This window comes from Anticarsia gemmatalis, chromosome 26, assembly GCF_050436995.1.
Source record: "Anticarsia gemmatalis isolate Benzon Research Colony breed Stoneville strain chromosome 26, ilAntGemm2 primary, whole genome shotgun sequence".
NCBI lineage: Eukaryota > Metazoa > Arthropoda > Insecta > Lepidoptera > Erebidae > Anticarsia > Anticarsia gemmatalis.
In genome coordinates this window covers 4,438,353-4,459,173 of record NC_134770.1, presented here as the reverse complement: position 1 = coordinate 4,459,173, position 20,821 = coordinate 4,438,353, and the positions used below count along the sequence as shown (strand labels likewise).

Genomic DNA, 20,821 nt, shown 5'->3' with positions numbered 1-20,821 from the left:
TTAAACTGTATCATCTTTATCACAATAAAATATTTTATAAAAGACTAAAGTGTTTCTATAATATTAAAACACTGAGGCTTTGGTCATTTCATCCCACTTAAAACTTATCCCGCGGGATAAGTTGTCCACATTCATATTTTTATTATTTTTCTTTAGTCAACTCATCCCGCTTTAAATAAAAGGTAAAAATGTAGTGTATTATTTGAAATATTTGTACATTCGTGAACAAAAGTGTTGCTATAAATGTGGTCTTAAGTTTATTACAGTAGGAGATGAGGTTAAATAAATATTCTTTTTGTGTTATAAGCTTTATATTAAAAAATGTCTAATGAATATTATTACTCACTTACTTATCGATATATTTTATTTCCTTTCTTTTTAAATAAATAAATATCATTGGACTAACACACGATCATTTGATTCCAAACTAAGCAGAGCTTGTACTATGGTAACCAAATAACTGATAAACATACTAATATACTTCTAAATACATACTTAAATAGATACATTGACATCCAGGCTCAGAACAAATACTCGTGCTCATCACACAAAGATTTGTCCCGGGTGGGATTCGAAAGGACAACTCCCGCTCTAAGAATTGCTCTTGTGTCGCGGGGACTATTATATTATTATGTATATGTTGGGACAGTTATTAAGAAATAAAACGTCTTTTTTTTTTAAACTTGTTGAATAGGCTTAGTAGTACTTACTTCCGTAATCAATTCCGAATTTTAAGAAGTAGCTCTATTCAGAAGTAGCCGAAAGAGACAGTGGACATAATGAGTAATAGTCCATTAGCAAGTCGGTTGCCACACTGAGAATTAGCCCTAATGCGCGTGAACCACTTTTTTTCAAGTCTGTACAAATCGTAAAATATATCAGCGGGATGAGTTGTCCGATTCAAAAATTGTACTAGGACAACTCATCCCGCGGGATGAGATCAAGCGGGATGAGTTGACCAAAGCCTCAAAACACTTATCTATATGGTCGGTTTAAATGACATTTAAAAAAGCACTAAACATTCCAAGCAAGGATTTGGCCGTAATAATCTTACTAAAAATATAAACTCTATTAATGTACTTACACTATACTATGCTCATATGCGCAAAGTATTAAAATATGAGTACAAATTTTAGAGTACTAAGTAAAAAAATGCCAGCCACGAAAACTCATTGCAAACAAACTTTGTACGTACTTATGTGATAGTCGTTTCGTTCTATAGACCTATCTCTTCAAACTTTAGGTAACACTAGAGGCCGCCCGCGACTTCGTCCGCTTGGAAACCCTTCCCGTGTAAATCCCGATCCCCGGGTACTCCATGATAAAAATAAGCGTATGTGTTATTCTGGGTCTTCTGCTACCTTTCTACTAAATTTCATGGTAATCGGTTCAGTAGTATTTGCGTGAAAGAGTAACAAAAAAGTAAATACATACATACATTCTCACAAACTTTCGCATTTATAATATTAGTAGGATAACTCAGTACAAGCTTAAACATAATATTGTAAACATGAAAATTGTTTAGTAATTAATCATCAAATGTTATAATCAAATATCGTTATCATGAAAACCAGCCTTTACCCAACACGTTTTGTTTTGGCCGTCGAGAATTTTCAGACCCCTTTCAAACGAAAACTTTTTGATATAGTTATTTTAAAGTTCTTTCTGCTAATGTTTAGTTGAAACGTTCTAAGCTGTCAATTCAATTGAAATAGTCTCTAAGCGATTTTAAACAATAATTACTAGCGGCAGTCCGTGACTTTGTCCGCGCGGACATGTTTTTCCCGTTTTACCATTTTGATGTCTAAGTACGAGAAGACTGACTGTTCTTCTGTCTGTTAGCCACGAGGACCCAGGTTCGACTCTCAGATCAGACGAAGTGCTATTGGTGTTTTTTTTATTGGTACGAGACTATTCTCAATAGTAGTCCGGAGTTTGGTAACGTGCCTGGTATGTGGCTATATGTTCCCCCGTAGTACATGAAACTAACATTGTTAACGGCAAAACGCGGATGAATTTCATACATTTCTGTCTATACCTTCGGGTATAACAGGCGTGATATTATGTATGTACATCCGTATGTAGCTCTATTTAGCATTTATAATATTATGGATATCATAACTATTCATAATTGGTTCTCAAATATCAAATACACATCTGAAACTTGAGTTATACATTTTCAAAGAGACGTGAATCTGAGTGTACTCGATCAATTAAATTAGTCTAAAGTGTGTTTAAAACGTAATTTGATAGTTAAGTGGTTGTAATAACATATGTTTACATAGCTCAATAATATTCAGTATTAATATAAGTGGATGATCAAGAATTAGTTATATTGAATAATGTTATAGAATTTTGGTTTTATGTTATTTGATACTTACTTAAGTACCAAATCAATGAATTAAATTAAATAATAAGGCTTCAAGAGTATTTTAAAATTGAACGTTTTATTTTTGAGGTTAGTTTTTCATACATAATAACTGTCCTTGTTCTTATGGGGATATGTACCAAGAGCTACTTATTAGTAGACTCGACTATCAAAATCTTTTTTATGAAAACCTGATCAGTGCCTATAGCGTCATTTGCAAGAACTATTTCTACAAGTAATTTTCCATGTCAAACACTTGCCAAAAGTTAGTAAGAACTAAAGGAAATCGCGCTGCAGCTTAGTTAATAGAACAGTAGCTCGATTATGTTCTGTCGGAACTTTCAAGGATTGAGAGTTTGACATTTAAAATTTACTACCAAAATAGTTTCTATGACGCCCGCTAGAAGCGCTGGACCGATTGACATTCAACATTTTGCGACAGCTAGCCAGTAGTCGGTAGTAGTAGAAAATCGTGGTACTGAGTTATATCTTAACTACATATTTTTTTGACAAATCCTTTCTATTCTAAGCGTTCAATTCCCAACCACGTCACCCCGTTTAAAACATAGTATGACAAATACGCGTCTATCAAAACTTGGATGTTGTCAATTGCGATCATTTGTTCCTGGTCTTAAAACTTTGTAACATAAGGGTCGTCACTTGCTGAATTACGCACATTTGTCAGCGGTTAGACAGTGTGTACTGGCTTTATGTTGGATGTTTGAAGATTTGTTGCTGTTTTAATGATTTGTGTGGAACTGTTATAGTTTGGTGGTTTCGAATATTTGTTTTCCACGAAATTTACTTTATTTCAATAGTAAAAAGAATGAAGAAGTCAATATAGGAAGAAACCATAAAATAAAATGTCATTTCTCTACAATATCTACTTTTTAGTTAAGAGACAGACTTTTATTACTTACATATGTAAATGTTTCTAAAACATTACAACTGTTGTACACAAAACTTTACGCAGAAGTCTATGAAAGACACCCACATCTAGTCATATAGAAGTCGTAGGTCATTTATAATTTAGATATCATAATACCTAATTTTTTGCTTGGTATTTTGGCTAAGTTGCAATCTACAATCCTACATTATACGATTATTTATACCAAAAAACAACTTCAAAGCAACAAGAAGATAAATATTACAAATAACTAAAATAAAAATCACCAACACGATATCAAAAATAATACAAAATGTATTATGAAATTCATGAAACTACCGAGTTAAGCCTCAATTTTGTCATTCAAACGCCGTTCAGAACAATCGTAGATAAAATATTATTTGATATCTGTCTGTGTGAGTTATTGGAAATATGTTTCAGATCAAAATGGTGCTTTTTGATCTTTTTAGAGCTTGTCTGTAGGTACACCCACACAGTCTGTGATTTTTTGTTTAAAATATTAGAGGTTAGGCTATTACTAGAAAGAAACATCAAATTAGGGTGGACCGGCAGTATTAGGAGTGTATAGTATTTAAGTATTGATTTTTTTAACCTGTTGCTGTCCCGCTGCTAGGCAAGGGTCCCAAATGAATGAGGGTCTTGAGTCCACCATGCCGGCTAAATGTGCTTGCGCGGGTTGGGGACTTAATAATAGGTACATTAACATTTATAATAATTATTTATATTATTTTTGGTTAAAATAACAAAGGCTTAACCAAATAACAAGAGCTCTCAAATAATGTGAATATCAAGTCAAAGTCTTAATTCAATAGTATTCGCGCGGAGATTTTGTGTCTAATAATAAAACTACCCTTAGCCTGCATTTCACAAAGAAAATTACACAATGCTGACATTGATGCTCATGAAGAATCATCACAATTGTAGTTTTACTTTATATCGATATATTTGTAGAACGATGTATAACACCAAAAGCATTTCAATACCATCCAACCAAAATTAACTAAATCCCTTCATTTATTTAAACTCCATTCGATTACTTGGTATTTGGCAATCGATCAGCATCAGAGTAAGTGATGGATTATTCCCACGGTGGCTGATAGTTGCGGCAGAACCCACGTTACATGACTGACAACGATCCTGATAATAATTTGTATTCCCAATGTTCATATAAATTTTGGTTTGTTTGTGGGTAATTATCTTTGAAAATACTGTAGCTGCTTATGTGCTAAACTGATTACATATGCTTGATATGTGAGCCTAGAGAAGACTAGTAAAGAAGATGTCAGAGTACGAGTTTCGTTTATATTATGTCCAAAGAGAATAATGTCAAATATAATATTTTCACTCAAAAAATCTTTTGTCACATTGAAAAATTTACGAAGCTGTTGTAAGGTCAGGAGCTTTTTGTAAACAGTAAATTTTTGCAAAAAGAAAATCGCGCTTATTTTTATAGATTCGGATTATTCTCCTTCTACGTTGATTAGTTGCAATACTATTTTTACTAGAATTTTCATCTAAGCTATTTTTAAACATCATAAAATACATTAAATCCAAGACCTACAATTTTGATCTACACAGAAATAAATCTACAGGCAATGTCAATTACAAGCTTTACCCTCAAAAGACTGCAATTTTCGGTTAGTAATTTCATAAAGCACAAGCAAAACAAGGTTATCAAACAAGTGGTACATAAGCACTCTTTGTCTGATGCAGTGTATTACGGACTGACAAGTCCATTGCGAAATGCCATCGTCGCTAAAGTAACAAGCGCTTAGTTTACTCTCAAACCGGAAACGACAAGTGGAAGGATATTGAATATTACTGGAAGAGACAATGTTGGTAAAAAATATTTTCTAAATGTTTTTATAGTACTGTTTACACTAGTCAAAATCTAATAGAGCAACCCTTGAAAAACTTTACAGGAATTTTGAGCCTGCACAGAAAAATACTTCAAACTGTAATAAAAAAATATCTCCTTTTAAACAAGTTCATAGTAGGTACATGCCAATACTAATCATATGATTTAAATTTTGCATTTTTTGAACATAAATATTTCTGTCATTTAATTACAATCGTGTAATATCAATCTAGACCAATCAATCTGATATAACTGAGTATACTACTAAACAATGAAATGTAAGGCTCTGAAAAACTCTAAACAAAAAAATACATAAAAAATCCTTTCTTCCGTTTTTGGAATTTGAACTCACTATTGAAATTTGTAACCTTCAGTGATGTAAAAATAAATCATCACTTCTAGAAAGTTCTATGGCTTCGTCTATAAGCGTTTTAAAAATAAAATTTTCTTTGTAGTCGCACAGAGGGCTCTAGACAATAGGAAGAGCACAAAGCAGAGCCACTAGGGGCCACTTTGTGGAGACGGCTTTATAACAACTAGGTTACGATATACTATATCATATTTTTCATATAATATACTTTGATTTTTTCAGGAAATCAAGTAATAGGTATAATGTTTTGAGGCAAAAACTCCAACGAAATATAGATAACGTGGAATAACACAATTCTATGTATATTTAACAGAAATGAAATTTGGGTTATTGTTAAAAAAAAAATCCTGCATGTTTTAATAAATGATGATTGGGTCAGAAACTAATCTTACAAGTAATTGTTTTTTTTCGGTTCATAATTTAATGTAATATCATTTTTGCTTAATCAAACGCATTGTCAGCAAATTACTGCCATCGACGCTATTATAACAGTATCAAATCATTTTAATCATAGCATACTCTGATTTTGAATATAATATATCAAATATTTAAAAAATCAGGCTATTCTTCTTCTTTTCCTTTCGAATATAATTTATTCAAAATATTAAGACATATTTTGTGATCACCACTCTGAATTCATTTAAAATAAAGTAGAAAAACCGAAAGAGAAAAACATACGCCATTTTAATTTCTCCGAAATGGATAACCCTAACCACATTACACTTTACAAAGATGTGCAGTACATTTTTAATTAATTATAAGATTTAATTAACATAAATGCAAGCTACGTTTTTATTACAGTAGCCTTTTTAGCCTTTCCGCTAATCTAATTAATTAGCCCGAGAAAATTTCTTTGAAAATTTGTTTAATATGGACTCATTTAAATATGGTCCGTAATCGTTTGACCTTTCGATTATAAAAATAGAATTATTTTCTTTGAGAAATTGAGTCTTGGTATTTTATTTTCAAAGGGAATTTTTCTCATACAATGTGGTTTATAATAGATTTTCAAGACAAGTGGCCGGCCATTTATTTGATTCCAAACTAAGTAGAGCTTGTACTATGGAACACACTTATATACTTTTAAATATATACTTATTTCTTACACATAAACATGGCTAATTCAGACAAATAGAATCGCCCATTTCACGTAAAACAATCTTCTGAGATTTATTTCATCGTCTTTTACCACGATAATATCGCAGTTAACTTTAACGTTAATAACATCCTACCCTGAATACATACAACTACTTTCATTATAATAATATGTTAGTATCAATATGTTCCGGCAGGTGTCTACAATCCATCATTTTTCCAAGCGGAGTCGACACCGAACCCTTGTGTTCTACAGGAATCGTCTCATGAATGGATAGTGAAATGTAATATAACAGGTTTTCTACAAAGTTAACACGTTTTAGAAAATTTGTGTTATATTATATGCAGTGTTATATTATTTTGGTGCAAAACGAAGTAAACTTATTGTTACTTATCTCGATTTTAATTAAAAGGTCTATAATCGAAACGGATTAGAAAAACAAAAGCGTTTCTAAGACTCACAATGTGAAATTGAAAAACCCCATAATTTTACCAAATTTCACAATCGAACCCGAGACCTCGCGTTGTACTAGCGCTTACATTACTTAACTGACTAACTCTATTTTGACCACAGCTATTGTAAGTGCCAAAATGTAAAACCGAACCAACCTTAAAATGCATGACCATAAAGTCAGCAATTAAAACACTCAATTTCACAAAAACGTATTTCATTTACGAACTACTCTATCTAGTACATTCATACATTCAGTTCAATAGCAGTATACTGTATCGTACAGCGTATAGAAAGTAGGTACCTCTATAGTGTACCATCGGCCCGGCACCGCACTGGCAAACAATAATAGTGTAAAGATTGACTAGCGCTGCAACAAATATTGAGTTTTGTAGCTCAATGCTTGGATGTTTTTTATCAACTCTATTGAATAAAATAACGCTGTCTATTTTTAGAAAGGTAAAAGGTGTATTTGTATATGTAAAGTCAGATATATTTCTCTCGTAAAGTACGTTGTCCATGAAGCCTTTAAGGCACCAATTAGTTACCTTATATCGTTTGAGGTGATATAAACCCGATAAAACTAAATAACGTCCTTAACTCCGTAAAAAAACCACAGTTGTTGTGTGCAGATAATTAAATTTCCATCATTTACATATTTTTTTTCAGAATAAACATATTTTCTGATACCTTCAAATCACATCAATAAGTAGCCATTTAATAGTATTGGAGATGGTCATCAACGTAACTGTAACCCCGTTAAAAAATGCCCAGAGGTTGTATGTTGATAATTTCTGTAGAGTCTATAACCACGAAGAAAACTTTTAGAAGGCTTGTAAATGAAACCTTACACGAACAACTTATCATTTGAAATACTTAAAACAAGTTAAACTAAATCTCGTACTAAGTCTCAATCTTTTCAACTACCAGAATAATCTTTCCAGTGAAAGAACAATAGTGAACAAAACCCATATCTCAACAATATATACCAAAACAAATAAAAATCTCTTTCCCACTCCGCCCAATCTACACCCCAGACGTTTTGTATGAAAAGATATAAGGATATCCTTATAAAGATGGAAGTGGAACTAATAGCTTCCGTGTATGGTAATACGCTCGTAAAAACGCGTACTTTATAAATATATTGTAATGTTGCTGCTTCGGGAGTTCCGTGTCGACTATCTCTTCCCGTCATCGATGGGGTAATGTCATCGTAAGGTGTAAAATACCTATATTTTAAAATATGTTGTCGATACATTAAAGGTTTATTTTTCTTGTAATCGCTTTTATAATATTAAAGCGGCTTATTCAAAACACTATAAAACTGGAACTGTTAGAGGTTATCTTAAAAAAATATATCATAATAAATAATACGAAATTCAAATTCAATCACCAACCACCAGTTTGCCTAATAATTTTGTGTTGCCTCTGTCCTACTCTTGTATGCGAATAACAGAGTCTTGAGTTCGAATCCTGGGTCGGTCTAGAAAGGCTTTTCTGAGTTTTTTTAATAATTATATAGCCATGAATTGCCTTAGTTTGATAGACATTGAGACACATAAGCTGTATTAAAAAAAATACTTCCCCGTAGCTTTGCAATATTATATATAAAAAAATCGTATTACAGCCGGCAAAAGAAGACAATCCGGGAAGACAAATAAGACAAATCAATAAGAAACCGAAACAGAACATTTATCTTGGAAACTTACAAACTACTCTTTTGTTTGCTACAAACACTTAGATTTATTCCAATTGATAGAACAAGAACTAATTATGTAGATTCTGGATTGAAGTAACTAAGTTTCAGTTTTCTTTGTCGATTTACATTTAAATATCTTATTTTGTTGGGGACAGGCGGTTTAACGGTCTACTTGACTTTGCTTGGTAGGTGTGATTAAGTGGTTTCTATAAGGATTTCATATATTTTTCTATTTAGTATTGTTTTAGGGTAATTTAGTATTACAATTAATTCTAGTAAGTAATAAAATTTTCTTTACTGCTGGGTTAAATCTTATCCCAGATTGAGGGAGGGGTTTAAATTGGGTTTACTATAACCTTGCAAACTAAAACCTTGCACTTTTCAAAAACTCTCTGCCTATTTTTAATAATCACGGCGTTTCCTGTTAAAACAAATTTTAAATACACATCAGACATATTTTTTTATTTCGCCTATTTTTGCGTCCCACTGCTGAGCTAAGGATCTCTCGAATTACACACACAAAAACGCGAACAATTACCACAAGTTTTGATAATTATTTGTACGCCTTATATTGGCGATGCAAAAATTTAAGAGCTCTCATTATTTCTCCCTTTAGATCAATAATAACGCCAAAAACAATCACCTTCAACATAAAACAGAATGAAAAAAACACAGTAAACTTATTCCATAGCAAATCGTTCCCACACAACCATACAAGTTCCTCTTTGTTAGGAGTTTTTCGTAAAGTTATGCCTGTTTACTTAGGACTGCTGCGTTCTTCACAAATCAATGTGGGTGCCGAGATCGGGGCGTATAAACAGAAAAGTTTTCTGTCAAAGTTTATTTTGTACCGAATTTGCTATTCAGCTGAGTGGAGGTCAAAGATAATGTATGCGGGTGTTTGTTTGTTTAGTTTATTAATAATGGAAAACGTTTCACCCCCGGTTTCTGAGGTACGTTTAACGGTAGTTTATCTATCCAATAGCTTTTTTATAGAGTTATAATAGAGTTTTGACACTATTAAATTGATAAACTACCGCTAAATGTGCTCAGAAACCGTGGGTTATTGAATAATTTTTGTACGATAAGGTCAGTGATTGATAACTCTATATCGCGGGAAAGAATGGAAATAATGAGTGATTAAAAGAAAAACTTAGTTAACAATAAATAAATAAAAAATAATTAGAAGTTATATTATGATTCTACGCAATAATGTTTTAGATTTTTAAAAATACAATAATTATTTCAGAACGGAAGGATTCCTAATAATAAAAAAAGTGTAGTATAATCATTGGATGACTACTGATGATACTTGACATTTTTAATCACATTTCTTATGGCTTATAATGTCATTACAGCCATGAAATTGCTTCATGAACTTGAAGTTTCTGCAGTCAGAGATAATTTGTTTACTAACTGAAACAGTTACTCTCAGTTCCTCATAAATGAAGGTCGTAATATTTATAACGCTGCTTTACGTAGGTATATATTTAAAACTTATAAAAACAGAAATATAACACTCTGTTTACAATTTGATTTTGTAAGCTGGTGATTTGTTTTGTGGCAGAAAAAACTAAAGATTCACTTTTAAGATCAATTTCTAAATTAAATTACTGACTGAGTATTTATTTTCAGGTCACCGTAAGAGCAGATAATAGAATGGATAACTCAAAAGTAAGTCTCTTAGAAGAGTCTCATGATGATGTATTCTGTGTAATAATAATACAATTAAAGGACACAAAATTGGTAGTGACACGCAATGTTTGTAGTAATAAACACATATTCCATTTCCAGGACGGCCGACCAGACACAGAATATTGCAAGTTAAAAAAACTAAAGTTACTAATATCAGCTATTAACAATTTCACTAGTCCAGAAGTAGGTACAAACCAAATCAAAAGAAAACATTCTACAGCAGTTGAACCGACAGAGAAACCAGTCAAAACTAAAAACGAGAAGAAAGATATGGAACAGATCTTGGAAGAAAATACTGAGGTGTTTTATATAGATCATAATTTAGAAGATAATCCTTGCCATCATTTGTTTGATGAATGCGTTTATAATTGCAATCAGAAAAGTAAATGGTGTAACAGTTGGAGATTGTCTACACCTATGTTGGCGGTTTAGTAGGTTCTGGAATAAATTTTGGATTATTTTTTGTTCTATTGATTGCTTTGAATCTTCCCTGTCTTCTGTAAGGTAGTTTAGCAGTTGCTGTTCAGGTATCCACATCCGGTTCAGGCAAAACGCTGTTAATTTTGGTAATGTCTGTTGGAATTTTGTTCATTATATGATACTGGAGTTTGGTAACATAATATGATGGTAATTAAGTAGGCTGCGCTCTTATTATGCGACCGAACGATACCGGTAACAAAAAAAATACACTTCTGCCTAAGAATCTGTCATTTGAAGATTTGGTCTTTAATGTTTTAATTACTCATCGGAGCACTGTGGTCAATACTAATGGTGGTGTTGGTGTAATACTACCTTAATTGTACCGTACCGTCTACCGTTGTAATGTGGTGTAATACACCTTAACTGTTTCCAAAAAATACTACAGGAAAACGACTATCGGATTGATCTGGTACTCGTAATAACTTCTCACCTCTTCAATGATAGAGGCTTTAAACATAAATTTGATGTTTAGTTTTATTATAATTTAGTGTGAAAATAATCCTTTGTTATCTTCAATCTCATTTTGTTAAGTTACAAGGTGTCAAGTCCGTAAACGGGCCATAGATTTAAATCGATACGATTTATCATCGATTAACCGGATTAATATCGTGTTTCTAAAGTATCGATTTAAATTAATCGATTCTAATGTTGACGAATGGTTCGATTTCTATCTGTACGAAATTAAATATGTGATATTATTTTCTAATATTGTGATATGATAGGTTATTAATTTTACTTTGCTTTCTTAATGGTATATTTAGGTAAAGATTGAGAATTAATGTCTTATAACTAATGACATAATTTGTATTCATATCTACAATATGTTGTGTCATAAATAAATGAACACCATCCCGTTGCTGGACTCTTCTTTTGTGATAACAGAAGGGCCTTAGATATTTGTCTTTGAAGCTACCACGCTAAACAATTTCGAAAACTCTTAATATATAATATCCAAGGTTTTCTCATGATTGCTTCCTTCTCTGTTAAAACCTATGTAGATACATGATAGGTATAGGGTGTCCGGTGGCAGAATTTGGATTTCAAAATCAGATAATAAGAAAACTACAAAATATTTATTTTTATTTCAATGACAATAATAAAGCAGGGAAGTGCGGGTTTTATTTCTTAAAAATTATGTCGTCCAAATGTTGACCGTTACGTCGGACACACTCTTGGAATCGTGCTTCAGTATTCCGCGCCACTCGCTGGAGAAGAGACGTCGGGATGCCATTCACCTCGCGAACGATATTTTCTTTTAATGCTGAGATGGTCGGCGGGGCTGACCTTTACTTTTGAGGTACCCCCACAGAAAAAAGTCCATCGGAGTAAGATCTGGCGACCTGGTGGGGGGTGGGGTGGGGGTACCTCAAAAGTAAAGTTTATGAAACAGCCCCGACCATCTCAGCATTAAAAGAAAATATCGTTCGCGAGGTGAATGGCATCCCGACGTCTCTTCTCCAGCGAGTGGCGCGGAATACTGAAGCACGATTCCAAGAGTGTGTCCGACGTAACGGTCAACATTTGGACGACATAATTTTTAAGAAATAAAACCCGCACTTCCCTGCTTTATTATTGTCATTGAAATAAAAATAAATATTTTGTAGTTTTCTTATTATCTGATTTTGAAATCCAAATTCTGCCACCGGACACCCTATACATAAACACACGTAAAAAAGTTATGGGTGTATTGTGACCATGTTGCATGCTATGGTAAGCAAATGCTATGGTAATTCTTTAAGACTTGCTTGTTTACCTAAAACCATAACATTTTCCAATCAAAGCTAGTCCATTCAAAAAGCGCTTTTATAAAACAATAAGGGATAACAAACTGTTGGGTCGCAACATTTGTTTTCGTTAAGATTAGCCTGTTAACGAAGTTTACTAAAGTTAGGCCGTTTTAGCTTTACAAATGAAAATATATTTCGTTGTTTCGTGTAAGGTGCGGTAGGTGAGGTGAGGTGAGAATTTTTGAATATTTTGTCTCGCTCTTTTTATGGGGAGAGAATCGTATATTGTTACTGCTTAGTCTATGAAGATACCTATAAATGTTTTCATATTAATACGATTAACACGTAAATAATTAAGGAATACATAAATCTATACTAATATTATAAACTTTTCAGAGTTTGTTTGTTTGAACGCGCTAATCTCAGGAACTACTGGTCCGATTTGAAAAATTCTTTTAGTGTTAGATAGCCCATTTATCGAGGAAGGCTATAGGCTACATTTCATCACGCTACGACCAAAAAGAGCAGAGTACCAGTGAAAAATGTTACAAAAACAGGGCAAATTTTGACCTATTCTTATGTGACGCAAGCGAAGTTGCGCGCGTCAGCTAGTATAACATATTTAGAGTTAAAGTTCCCATCGACCTCCAAGTATTGGCTTCGATTCTTACTTACGTAAAGTGGATTTATAAAAATTTTGTTTACAACGAACGAACATAAAAAATGGTTAATGATTTAAACTCAATGTTTTTTGCTGTAAGCAAAGGAAATTTAGGTAAAGGCTAAACGTTTTCTTAGTTCTCAGTTTCACAGCGTTACTTCTATATAAGTAAAAGTAAAATAAACCGTAGTTTTAACGTTAACTGAGAACTAATCCCAAAGTTTTCACCCCATGACATTTCAGTACAGATTTCGTCGTTTCTACAACTGCGAGCTGAAATTTTCTTTCAGCGGACACTCAACTTCCATTTCCTAGAGTCGGCGAAGGCTAAATCTACGTTTAAACCTTTTCAGGCAACTCGACCTAGTTGGTGTAAGTTTGGTCTAAGATGTAAGAAAAAGTATGTACAAGAAAAAAACAGTAGCAGGTTTACATGAGGAGTTTAAACTTATTTCTGAAATGTGAGCTTGAGGGATCAAAGGCAGTTTGTGAATTAGGTTAGGATTTATATGAACTTTTTAGTCACTGGGTCAAGTGTAAACTTCCAACACTAGTTGAAATTCATTAAGAAGATTTGTAGTAATGTGTACTATTGTGTGGTTGTTAAAAAAATTAGTCTTTATAAGGATTTTATAATTTCAGAAGGTCATGATTATAGTTATCAATTTACGACCACCAACAGCCAAGACACCACGGCCCAAAACAGGCAAGCCAAGGTGATAAAAGAAAATGTACCTATATGCCTTTATTTACATTTATTTTATTGTCTGTGTGTTACGTATTTACGACTATACTACGGAATTCATTTAGAGAAAAAAATGCATTTAGTTAATTATTTAAAGACTAATCTAGATCACAGCATAGGCATACCTGAACTGCGTGGAATCAGCTAGTACACGGGTTATTCTAATTACCCCTTAATTCCAATCCTACCTGATACCGACCAATAATAAATATATATTTCAAAGGTTTTAAATTCAAATCGATTTCACCGAATCCCTATATATCCTGTTATCATAGAAATCAGATTAAAATATTAAAATGGATAATAATAAACACTTTCCAATAAAACATAGGGGTTAGTTTTAAAACAGGGGCAATTAAACAGCCACATTAAAGGCAATACGATCCACAGAGATGTTATCGCGACTTTAAACTGCGCTTTATAGCCGTCCTGTTGTGAGAATTGAAACTAATCTGATGTTTTATATATTAGTAATAGGTATATTTAATTCTAAACTTTTCCTTGTATTTTTAATACTGTCCCACTGCTGGGCAAGGGTCTCCTCCCTAACCAGGGAGGGGTTAGGCCTTGAGTATATCACGCTGGTCAAGTGCGGCCTTGCATGGATTAAATTCACTTATTTTCTTTGGAATTTGCAGTGAAAGGTTTACCCCAAGCTATGGCTGTGATGCGCAAATAATATTATGTGTATTTTACGTGAATAGTGATAATTTACAAGCCATTTCAATCAATGGCAACACTTCCTTTTTGCAGTTTTAAGGCTTTGTAATATTGTTAACAGTGCTCAAATCTCAGCTTATCGTATTTTAGTTGACAGCTAGTATTCGGCAAATCAATAGTCACTATTCAGTGTATTGCTGCTTTGGTACGTCTCAATCACTATGAGGCCGGGACTCCACCAAAGCAGAGATGTGTGCGGTGTGCTGTGTGCTGTGCGAGAAGAGATGTTTTTCAGCTCGCGGGACTCCACCAAAGCGGAGATGTGTGCGGTGTGCTGTGTGCTGTGCGATAAAAGCGTGTGCTCGCGCGCACGGTACTAGCAAGATGGCCGGCCGGCGCGCGCGCGGGGTTCTGCGGGTTGCTAGCGGGCGAGAGGGGGGAGGGTGACATCGCTCACTGCACGCCGCTCACATCTCTCGTCTCCACTGCGCGTCGTCCGCGCACAGCTCACATCTCCGCTTCCATCGCAACATACAAATATTACACATCTCCGCACAGCGATCTCCACTGAAGCTGAGCGGAGAGGAGACGTGTCAATAACTCAATTCTATTGGTTGTTTAAAAAACATCTCCTCTCCGCTCGTCTCGTCTCCGCTTTGGTGGAGTCCCGGCCTGATAAGGGTGAACACAGAGTACAGCATAGTGTCTGACAAAATAGTTGCCAACTGAAATACATGATAGCCCCTCTGGTGCTAGCTACTGCTATTGGATGAAGTAAGTTGACAAGCGAAAGTAACTAATGTAATAGTAGTTTTCTTATGATTTATTTATGGAACAGCAGTGTCAAATATGACTAAGCTCTTTTTTTTCAATATTTTAAAGCCGCTGTTCTCATAGTAACCCTGCTTACGGTATGAACCTTCAAAAGGTTTTATGCGTAGTAACTATACTCTTTAAAATATAGCTTGATTAAAATGACAGTTCTAAGCAAAACAGATAACACAACTTTGTAGTGACGTCTAACGAGTATTACAAATTGAAACACGAAAAATCTGTCTTGTCTAGCATTATAACTATTTTTTAAATACAGATCCTCAATAAGAAATCAGAATAATTCAATACAATCAGCCTTTAAACTAAAAATCAGTACTATTTTCTTTAGTCTTAAAAATAAACCTAATAATTTTCAACCTCTCTACAAGGCTACGTCATGTTGCAAAAATTTTAGTGAGGAGACACAATAGATAAGAGTAAATCGATTGATTAAAACAATATTAACAATAATTGTTATTTTTCATAAAGAAGTAAATCAGATTCATATTTCAAAATCGCAAGCTCGCAAGCCTATCATCAGAATTGCACCATTAACTGAATAAATTAATTTTATTTAACTGTTTTCATTGTTTTATTTAATTGATCCTAATTAATACTAAACTAGGAGAGGTCTCCGTGCGGTGTTAAAAGTAGGGCTGGTTTTGCGAATTTGCTTAAACAATAAGATTCACAACAACAATTCGTAAAAAGCAAATTCAAAAATAATTGAATCTAATATAATTATTTTAGATTCGATTTTTTCGCTATCGATTTTGATCAATACTTCTACAACCCTAGTGAAAACAGTTTGACATCTGTCATTCTAATCAAGCTATATTTTATAGAGTATAAGTATCTAGTTCAGGAATGTAACCATCTCTTATCACTTGCGCACTGTAATGGACACTTAGAAAGTTCCACTGTTGACTTGCTAACTTTCCTTTTAGTATCGATTTATTGCATAAATTTTATTTTTTATTTAAACTACAGGTAACTTGCTAGTTTGTCGTTTAAAGTAAAAAAAAGTTTTAAGAAAGTATCGCTTGAATGATAAATGGTTTTATAATAATGGCTGCGGTGTTAATTTATAACACCATTTGCATGTGTAAGACGATGTTTGTATTGTACTATATATAATCATATTATTATGTGTATGTATGTAACTCGATTAGATTCGTAACTATGTTTTATATTTATTATATCCTATGGTTAGTAACAGTTGACATGGCTTTGACACGAGTTTACGACAGTTACCTATCTTAATTAAAAATAGCCCGGACTGTCATTTTTGCGTACCCTGCGAAGCACGGAGATGCTCAGTTCATATAACACTAAGCACCTACCCATCTATGAATTGATTACGTCAAAGGTTCCTCATCCTACGCTACGTGGACGCAGCTGAGTGATTGATGTTACTTACACTAACTAATACTATATATATATGCTGATTTTCATATTCTCTTAATTTGAAAGAAAAACTATGTTCACTCATCTCTCCAACAGCAAAATAAATAATGTTTCTTGTTCAATTTTGTCTTTAACTTTGTGTTCTATCGCAATCTTTAAGACCTGTCTCCAACGCTCGGATTCATTGAAAATTCCTTTACAATCTTACATACAACTACAAACAAACATTGCATTCAAATTTCGACTTTATCACCGAGAAATAAAGTGGAAATTTCAGTAATACGTAGAATCAATTTACTACTAATAATGTACTTCCGAAGTAGTGATTTATAGAAGTGCTAAAAGTAGTAAAAACTCAACAAGTTCGTACATCTGTCCCATTAAAGCTAACTTTGGAATATACGAGGTCCTTAGAAATTGGAACCTGAAGTTCCCACATCTAATGGCAAATCTTAGTACCTAGACGGTAAGTTTGCGTCTTAAATTTCGCACGAATGAGGTGTTGATTTCAACTGCAATTTCATATAGTAAGTTATATTATAAGGTAAGTTTTTAACTTAAGAAAGAGGGAGAATTATATTTGAGTATGTTTCAAAATGTTTATAATCCGAATATCGTGATCTAAATAATAAATCAACGTAAACAAACCTTATATTTTTAAAACTCAGTTAAAATTGCCTATATTTTGTAAATCTCTCTGCAATCAGTAATCTTCATATACGCAGTTTAACCATAAAAAATCGACATAACTACAAGACTATTTTTGTTTTTATTACTATACTAGCTTTTACCCGCGACTTCGTCGGCCACCTTAATTTTCCCATTAGGTGTCAGTTTCCCCGGGCAGATTGATTGTTTGATGGATTATTTTTTCGGAACTTACCTATCACTCTGTTACAATACACATAGGATTTTTTACAATCTAAACCGATTTCAATAACACAAACAAATTATCTCACAATGAGTCTATCTATCTATCAGTAGTAACTACAAGCTCAATCTGATACTGTCTCAACGATCCCCAGAACCAATATTATAATCAATGGTACTGCATTTCCGTCTGTAATTGTAGATATAATTGCTTATTCCACTGATATGTCATTGCGTATTCCAGGAATAGATTCTCTTGCCTTCAATGGAGTTAAATCTGTGATTATGGTTGCAATATTATACTAACAGTAAAGGATAAGCCATATGGTTTTGGTAGGTACTAGATAATGTTGGCTAGGGCCATTGTATCAAGCGCTTCATCCAAACAGAATTTTAAAGAAATTTATACAGAACTTACTACAGATTTTGATTGCATGATCACCCATCCACAGAACAACCTCGACAAGCGTGGCTTAATCTCAGAGATCGATCCGCGCCGTTTTCGTTATCAGACTAAGCCAATGAATTGAACCCAATTATACATCAATTGTGTTTTAGAAGCACTCTCTCAAGACGGTATCATGTTATTTACTTTGTTTTAAGATAAATACGAGCTCTTTCGTGATTTTACGATATAAATATTATTATTTCCAAAACGGAATAGTTAATTCCCGCATCAAATCCCTGTAATCAGTAATACATCAAAGCTCTTCTCGCTGACCAACTACCATGATCGTAACCCAAGAAACAAGAAGCAAAAACCCCGTAAAAAACCTTTCGTACAAAAAAAAATCTATACTGAAGACCGCTACGTATTGTAATATTAAAATAATATAACATTTTTACGTAACGTAACATTGTACGCTACACATTTATGTATTATCATACCTTCGCTTATCAGAGTCTAGCCTGAAATGTGCGAAAAAACCTTTAGGTAACCTATCCAGTATTTATTTGCACCGTTATTTTATTTACCAAATAAAAACATTTTATCACCACCTTATTGCTTACGAAATAAGACTCATAATAGCTGCAAAATATAAGTTTGTAGTTTCATATTTATAACACGCATTGGCAATTTTATTTTTGCGGTCGTGAAAATCGATTATCGTCCTTATATGTGTGACGTTAGAGTTGATTATTTTTAAAGGAATGGTAAAGTATTTGGTCAGATTTTGTTTTATGGGATTACGGGAGTATTCCTATGAAAAAAAAAGAGATTTATGCATCCTAGGTGATTCTGTTTGTATTCATCTTTGTTACTTTTTTATAGTAATTTTAGGGGTTCGTTTTCAAACGTTTGCAATTAAAATGTATGCATGGAACGTTCTAGAAGGTTTTTGACATTTTCACTTCAAGGATTTATACGTTTAATGAGAGTCGAAAATTGTGATTTTTGTATGTTTTTGTCCTAGTTTTCATAATCACGATGACGTGTTTCTTGTGTGCTGTTATTTTTTTGTTAGCTTGGAATATTTCAACGCTCTTTAGTAGTGCATGAAAATCACGTATACGGCTGTGTTTCCATTAGTGATGGATAGCAAGATTGTGTTTGAAGAAATCATCGAAAAGTTATCGTCGAAAACCAACTCATTACAGGATCATATCATTTTGACAAAAACGGGATACAGGGACTTTTACAAACGTAAATACAACGGACACTAGTCCAACCAAACTCGAACCAAACCTTTGCACGTCACATTCAACTTTTTTCGTTTTGGAAATAGAACCATCACACCTTCCACTATTGTAAGGTAAAGTCCCAAATCACCACTTTCCTTACTTCAAGCTAAATGCTTCAATTGGTAGCGGGAAAACCTAATTTGCAAACAACATAATTCACCCAGTGTGTAAACGGTCTAATGTGACGTCATAATTCTCTACATAATACAAAATCGATACTCCTATCTCAACAGTTGATAGATCTAAAGCTACTTGCAAGTTGACGTCATATTAATAACTTTGAACTCAAAGTGCACCTAATGACTGGTGCAGACTGGCGGATGAATGGTCTCAAATTGCACGACCAACGGCTTCGATTAATTGAAGGGAACTTCTACTTAGTTAAGGCTGGTGTAGATTAGCGGATTTGGTGTTGATTTTCACTGGTTTTCTAAAGTTTTGATGAGTTGATTTTTGTTGATTTATCTATTGTTTTGGTTGCTTCAGAGTTATAGTGACTTACTGTATTATTATTAAAAGAAACTGCAAAATGACGAGACTACTCATTAATATTCACTACTTATAGTTTCTATTACCTAACTTGCGTATCTTATTTGATTTTTGCACAAATATAGCATCAATAAATATGAGAATGGTCGTTAAGTCATTTCAGGAAAACATGTTAGAATTTCAGCCCAAAAATATTTACTCAATGAAGTATAAAAATCACTTTAGCAAGCTATGAATTTCACACTTTAATTTTAATGACAACAACAAAAAAAGTACTAAAACACTGCACCTAGTAACCAAACCTAAAACTTTATGATTCACCATTCGTCCATTTTTTTTTTAATAGAAACGAAATATTTCATTAAGAAAACAGAAGCCTTTATCTACGTAGCCGAAAAAAACATTGTTTCTTCTTGCAAAGATCGTTAAAAATATTCTAAGGCGTTTCTGTACTTAGCTTAAATACATCAAAAGTAAACTATATAGAAGTCCGCCACTTGTCAGCAGTTGCTTTTTTTTTATGTTGAGAAAAGCTTAGTTCTTACCACGTTTTTACGAACTGAGCGAGTGACTATTGCTATTTTATCGTTGTGTGTTTTTAAGGCTTAGTAGCGCGATTTTCTGCAGTCAATACTAACGACTAACAAAAATTTGACATTTAAAATGTGCTAGAAAAATAGTTCCTACAACGCCCACTAGAGGCAGAAGGAGGAAGACTTCACACATTTTCATTCAAACATTTTCGATATTTTCCTGCCTGCCGGTTGTGGTGAGTCGATAGTGTTAGAGAATCGTGCTACAGGTCTTTACTTTAAAATACTAGTTTTATATTTCAGATGTCTA

At 33.4% G+C, this 20,821-nt stretch overlaps 1 protein-coding gene across 2 annotated transcripts; it reads left to right on the top strand.

The window, feature by feature from the left end:
- The first annotated feature begins 10,137 nt into the window (after nucleotides 1-10,137).
- Nucleotides 10,138-10,897, top strand: LOC142984325 (uncharacterized). 2 transcript variants are annotated; one of them, XM_076131849.1, is made up of 3 exons: nucleotides 10,138-10,226; nucleotides 10,384-10,422; nucleotides 10,543-10,897. In XM_076131849.1, the coding sequence occupies exons 1-3, from the start codon at nucleotides 10,194-10,196 to the stop codon at nucleotides 10,873-10,875; spliced, it is 405 nt and encodes a 134-aa protein (XP_075987964.1). In that variant the 5' UTR covers nucleotides 10,138-10,193; the 3' UTR covers nucleotides 10,876-10,897. The 2 variants fall into 2 exon arrangements, with proteins under 2 accessions (XP_075987964.1, XP_075987965.1); XM_076131850.1 differs by having other exon boundaries at nucleotides 10,156-10,230.
- Nucleotides 10,898-20,821: the final 9,924 nt, after the last annotated feature.

Bases quoted from the DNA above. Each gene is read 5' to 3' on its own strand.
- LOC142984325 (XM_076131849.1), top strand. From the start codon at position 10,194: ATGAAGGTCGTAATATTTATAACGCTGCTTTAC. The intron at 10,227-10,383 runs GTAGGTATATAT...ATTTATTTTCAG, and splicing joins TATTTATAACGCTGCTTTAC to GTCACCGTAAGAGCAGATAA. The intron at 10,423-10,542 runs GTAAGTCTCTTA...TTCCATTTCCAG, and splicing joins ATAGAATGGATAACTCAAAA to GACGGCCGACCAGACACAGA.